This window comes from Cydia amplana, chromosome 1 (assembly GCF_948474715.1).
Source record: "Cydia amplana chromosome 1, ilCydAmpl1.1, whole genome shotgun sequence".
In the NCBI taxonomy this organism is placed as follows: Eukaryota; Metazoa; Arthropoda; class Insecta; order Lepidoptera; family Tortricidae; genus Cydia; species Cydia amplana.
The window spans coordinates 22,511,390-22,517,389 of NC_086069.1; the positions used below are offsets into that span (position 1 = coordinate 22,511,390).

General features: G+C 39.0%; 1 protein-coding gene across 1 annotated transcript in view; it reads left to right on the top strand.

Annotated features, from left to right (window-relative positions):
- The window catches only part of LOC134651863 (uncharacterized), a 52,406-nt gene extending 47,314 nt beyond the window's left edge, over positions 1-5,092 (top strand). Inside the window, exons 5-8 of the mRNA XM_063506987.1 lie at positions 330-463; positions 1,553-1,783; positions 4,338-4,509; positions 4,854-5,092. Of these exons, the coding sequence (XP_063363057.1) occupies positions 330-463; positions 1,553-1,783; positions 4,338-4,509; positions 4,854-5,017 (701 nt within the window). The 3' untranslated portion in view covers positions 5,018-5,092. The remainder of the gene's footprint in view (positions 1-329; positions 464-1,552; positions 1,784-4,337; positions 4,510-4,853) is intronic.
- Positions 5,093-6,000: the final 908 nt, after the last annotated feature.

Here is a 6,000-nt window from a genome sequence, read left to right on the forward strand (position 1 = left end):
GCGACCGCCATACAAAGTCTATGAGAAATGGTGACGGAATGGAAATAAAAACCTTAGGACACTTTTTTCTCCTATTAGGATAGAAAGAGCTCGTGATTCTGAGTAGAAATAACATAAAAAATCCCAAATTTGAAAAAAGTGTAGGGGACAACTTTAAAAAAAACGCCCAGGTACATAAAAAGACTCGTTGATCATTAATCTAGCTTGATAATGCACTTATAAATTCATTATATTTAAATTATCTATCTCATAAATAACTAGCGGTAACCAAAGACGTATTACAGATTGATTAATAAACGTTTAATTTCAATAAAGACCGTTGTTAACAGATGCGCAGAAGCACCCGCCGATCATAACGTTCGGGAAACCGGACGCGGTTGTGGGTGGACTGTTGCGGGCAAACTGCACCAGCGCGCCGGCGGCGCCCGCGCCCCGTCTCACTTGGTACATTGATAATGAGAAGGTAAACATACTGTGATAATGAATTCGGTAACCTGAGGCCCGTTTCATAAAAGTGTGTAACTTGTGAAACGGGCCCCTGGACGTGGCAGGCGGGGCCTGCTGCGGGCAAACAGCACCAGAACGCCGGCTGCGATTGCATATCCCCTGCATGGTGACATTGAAAAAGGTAATCAGCCACTAAAAACCCTTTACACACTGCTAGTTTTTGCAGCGTTACAACTAGTCGCAGGCTCAGACTCAGGCTAGAAACAGTACAACAGCTAATGTAGGGATACAGTTGGCGATATAATTGAAATAATACTGGTATTGCGGTGCAATTGGGCGACTGTCAATCGCGTGTTTGTATCGCTGGGAGTCAAATACAATTTGATTTCTGTGCCACTTAGCACTTTGTTAGAGTAACACTCACTATGAGGAATCACAATGTTTTTTTTTTGTGTCCGCATGTACTGGTGCAATCAACAAATTTATACTCGTAGTATCCTTTAATAACATTTGAAAAACTTTCATTTTGACATAACAAGCCACTTTTTATTTTAGTTATCAGCCTAAAAGTAGTCGATATTTAAAATAGTTTTTTTTTTTTTCAATTTCAGTCGGCGTATTTTTTATCTTGCTGCTTGGATTTCCTTGCAGACATTTGTCCCTTTTATTCTATTTGCATTATGGAGTAGGGAATAATGTATGCCGCGGGCGCTAGGCGTGAGTCGGAAATTGACTATGTCACCTAGATTTTGCGACGAACATGATATAAAGTGGTTTAAGTAAGAATGAAACCTACTGTGTATAACTGTGTTTTGATCAAAAGTCTAAACGTGAGCAAATTCTAGCATCAATGTTTATGCAGGTAGACACGCTGGTGATGTAAAGATTTTCATAATCTCAGGAAATTAATGTTGCTATAGAATCAGAAAAATTAAAAATTCTACCACGGTCTTAATCTATTTTGTATGTAGTAAATTTCCGATTAATCTGTCAGCTCCCACGGCTCATATATGAGCCAGAACGCTTATGGTGACGTCATATCGTGGGATTCGACAGGTTAAGGGGAAAATTCGCGAACATTTCTGTAAGGTACCATTTTTTCTAGGTGGACGACGAATCTGTGCAATATTTCTCCTACCGGGTATCCAGTTCCACTCGTACGAAAGGAGGAGGGGGCTACCGGCACAGAAAGCACCAGCACCGCTATATCGCACCGGAATTCAACTACACCGCCAAGTATTGGGCGCTCGTGAGTGAGACCACCGCCGCGCCGGTGCTCAACCACACCAAACACACCAAGTGCACGCTCAACGAACACAGCGAGGATGCTGCCAAGGTGAGCGACTGAGCGTTGTACTGTACGGAAGACGAATAATTCGTGGATTTCTTGCTTTTATGCCAGAATACTGGCAAACTTCAAAGCTAAACTAGTTTTTTTTAAATAATAGGTTATAAATTCGTGGTACGCATATAGTCCGTTTCGTTAAAGTAATTTGTTAAAGGTAGAAAACGAAAACTTTGGAACTCCAGGGGCAGGTATCACACGCTCGGTACCATCTGATTGAAAGCGGACATTTTACTTTGCGAAGAGTCACATTTTTTTGCCAACCGTTGAGGATTCACTATCTTAATAGATATAGGGTGACTTGCATAAGCTTCATGTTTAAGCGATTGCTGAATTGAGAAAATTTGCTCTATAGTAGGTACTTTTTTTTTCTAATATAAAAAATACACAACAGTTGTTCTACATTTAGTAATTAATAGCGACCGTTAGCAAATTATACATAAACCTTCCTCTTGAATATCTATTAAAAGAAACCGCATCAAAATCCGTTGCGTAGTTTTAAAGATCTAAGGATACATACAGACAGACAGACAGCGGGAAGCGACTTTGTTTTATACAATGTAGTGATACGATGTTGTTATAGTTATTTATGTATTCATTCATCTTCCTCGCGTTGTCCCGACATTTTGCCACGGCTCATGGGAGCCTGGGGTCCGCTTGGCAACTAATCCCAGTAATTGGCGTGGGCACTAGTTTTACGAAAGCGACTGCCATCTGACCTTCCAACACAGAGGGTAAACTAGGCCCGTATCGGGATTAGTCCGGTTTCCTCACGATGTTTTCCTTCACCGAAAAGCGACTGGTAAATATCAAATGATATTTCGTACATAAGTTCCGAAAAACTCATTGGTACGAGCCGGGGTTTGAACCCGCGACCTCCGGATTGCAAGTCGCACGCTCTTACCGCTAGGCCACCAGCGCTTATAGTTATTTATGTATTAGTTTAAAAATTAGTATTTGAGGTAGTTCCTCGTTGGTATCGTAATTTCTTTATATCTTTTTTTTTTCTTTTTGTATAGGTACTCAATCTCGGACTAACCCATCCGATCACTTTGAATGTTATATTACCTACACGCGTTCTGTTTCAATGAGATGCCATTTATTTGATAGCCATAGTCTATCTTCCCCTCATAAAGGAACATCTTGACAAATTGCATAAGTTACTCGCTTGTTTGGAGAGCCAGTAACATGTTAATCTTTCAGTTTTGGACACAATAAGGAAGGAATAAGGAAGTATGTAACAATATGGATGAAACAACGAATAGGTTCCGAATGCTCGTCACTGTCCCATTACACGACATCTTTAAACGTTTGTCATTGGAAATAGTGGTGACAATGGGGTGCAGGGTGTCCCCTATTGGACATTTAGCATGTCGAGCACTGTCACCTTTACTTTATTTAATACTTTGTGGCAAAAATCGGTAAGAACTTTCAGCTATTTCTGGCCTCGCATTAAGTGACATCCAATCTGATTAAAATTTTATTTAAATAATTATAACCTACACGCTATACTAGCTTTTACTGCCCATTTTTCTTTCACGCGACATGATAGAGGTCTTACAACTCGGCGTTAATCTCACCAGCGATCTCCCTAATAAAATAAAATAAATGTTAATAATAGTAATTTGAGCCATAGACAGATAAAATTGACATTATAGGTAAGCAAATTTAATAATTAGGTATAAGGAAATAAAGTCGTAATAGTATCAGGTAAATAGACATAGACATTTTTATTTATAATATTTTAAATACTACAGTAAATCTGCCTCGTAATACTTTTACATAATACTTATTATGTATATGTAGTAACTTCAATTATCAGCATGTTGGATGTTGGATACCATCGGCGTGAGAATTGTCAAGCACCTAGTTAAGATAAATATCCTCCGTGCAACGCATTAGTTACCTACCACGACTAACCGCACACTACCCGGGTTAGTTTGAATCGCTTTAATCAATCTTACCTTTGTGCAATTCAACTTCAAGTAGTTGACAAGTATTTCTTAAAGTTTAGAATGTCTCAGGTTGAGATGGTTACATAGGTAAGACTTTAGCACCCGACAACTCTTTTCACAAGATTTACCACGCGGACTTTATTTTGTGCTCATATTAACTCACATTTCTATAAATGTGTGTGTGTGTGTGTGTGTGTGTGTGAAGGTAATTGAATAAATTTCGCGTTAGACCCGTCTATACGGGTCTAACGCGAAATTTATTCAATTACCTTTATATACCGACGTTTCGACACAGGTTTCACTGGTCATGGTCGCGGCCAACTGATGTCCCAGCAAAATGTCAAAACAGAGATTTGTGCAACTACCCGACGAAAAGTGTATGAAAAAGTTTGGGGTAGACATCACATTTTCAAACCACCCACTACACATAATGTTAATTATTGTCAATAGTCCGACACGCAACACACAATACGTCGAAACGTCGGTATATAAAGGTAATTGAATTTCGCGTTAGACCCCTCTATAAATGTGAGTTAATATGTGTTCAAAACGCGAAGGTTTTAAATATTTTATTTTGTGCTATTTGGTAGATCCGCGAGCGCCCTCGCGTGCCTCCGGTGACGCCGATCTCTCTGTGGGTGTCGGTGGCGGAGCTGCGTGCGCCGGCGCACGGCCGGCTGCAGCTCACGTGCACGGCCACTATCCCTGACAAAATCGGTCCGGACGAGCGTTATGCTGACATCAAGAAACAAACCGTTACTGGTGAGTATTTTGTGCTATTTGGCAGAATTGAGAGCGATCCCAAACTTTATCAGCGCCGATATTCATTGGTAGCTTACGTGCACCACTACCATCCCAGATGAAATCATTCCGAGCGATGTAGTGATTTACTTACGGAAGAAAATTAAAAACTCACTAAAATCAAAAAAAATCGCTGCCTTCTTGCCCGCCATCCGATTAACTTCTGTATAAAAATACCACAGTTCAGAAGATGTTCCATTTTCCGATGTTTTCGGTTTGTTATTATGTTATTGTGTTCTCAGTTCATTGTTTTAAATTGTATGTTATCCAAACCAAAACAGCTAACATTTTCTTATTCTTCGCAGTTGCTGTAAATGAGTTAAGTATAAAGAGGCCACATTCAGATTCAAGCCAAGGTAATTCAACGTCTACCTGCCTGCAGTATTATCGACCTCTTTGGTTCCTCAGCTGGAGTCTGCTAGTCAACCAATATTTCTCACCGTCAGCCCTAGGAACTGTCGAGTTTTAGAATCGCAAACATGAGTACCAATTTGTAGTAATTTGTTTTATTCAACGCGCCAGCGCTCATTTGCTACGCGCTACGGCGGAGTAGCGCGTAGCAACTACACTACTACTACCGCGAGCTAAGCGTGGCCGGTAACACGGAAAAGCGCCTACGAACCTCGCCTAGCCTCGCTGGTAGTGAATGTGTTGTGTCGTGTTGTGCACGATGTGTTGACATTTTTTTTCGATAATATAGTTATTTATTGTATGACAATATTATATTTTAAACCATAATTTCTTTATATTTACCGTCGTCTCACATTCAAGGTAAATGGTTGTCCCGTTCATTTTTAAGTTCCTAGTCTGATTCAACAGTTACCTACATAATTCACACGTTTTGCTTCTTTAATAATTGTTATCAAAATATTATGAGATTGAATCGTTGTTGTTTTTTAATACTTTTACGGCATTACTTAAGTGTCTATAGCTAAACTAGAGTTCATATTTTTAGTAGGTATAAAGATGTCTACATTTATAATTAAATACTTACATTTACATACCTAGTCAATTATTATTTTACCTGAGCTTCTTACAATGTAAGTCAATTATACGACTTTATACTTGATGTTCTTCTCCGACAGGGTTACATAAAACACAACTTTAATAATACTTATAGCTCCAATCTATCCCCTAGATAACGCATTTTATGCCTTAGAATATTAGCATCATTCGTTTCTATCTCGCAACCACTTAAGTAACATCAAAACCACAAAGGTTTTACCTACCAAATATATAGAGTCTGTTCGGAAAGAGAAGAGTCGTGGCATGTATTGGGCCCCATATATTCCACGACTCTTCTCTTTTCACACAGCCTCTAGCTTGCTATTGATATCATTGAAAATTTTAAATGACATTATGGAAACAATATTAATGTCATTTGTTGAATATATCTAATTGAACACTTGAAATAATGTATTAAATACACAGTGATAATTTATAATGAAGTTA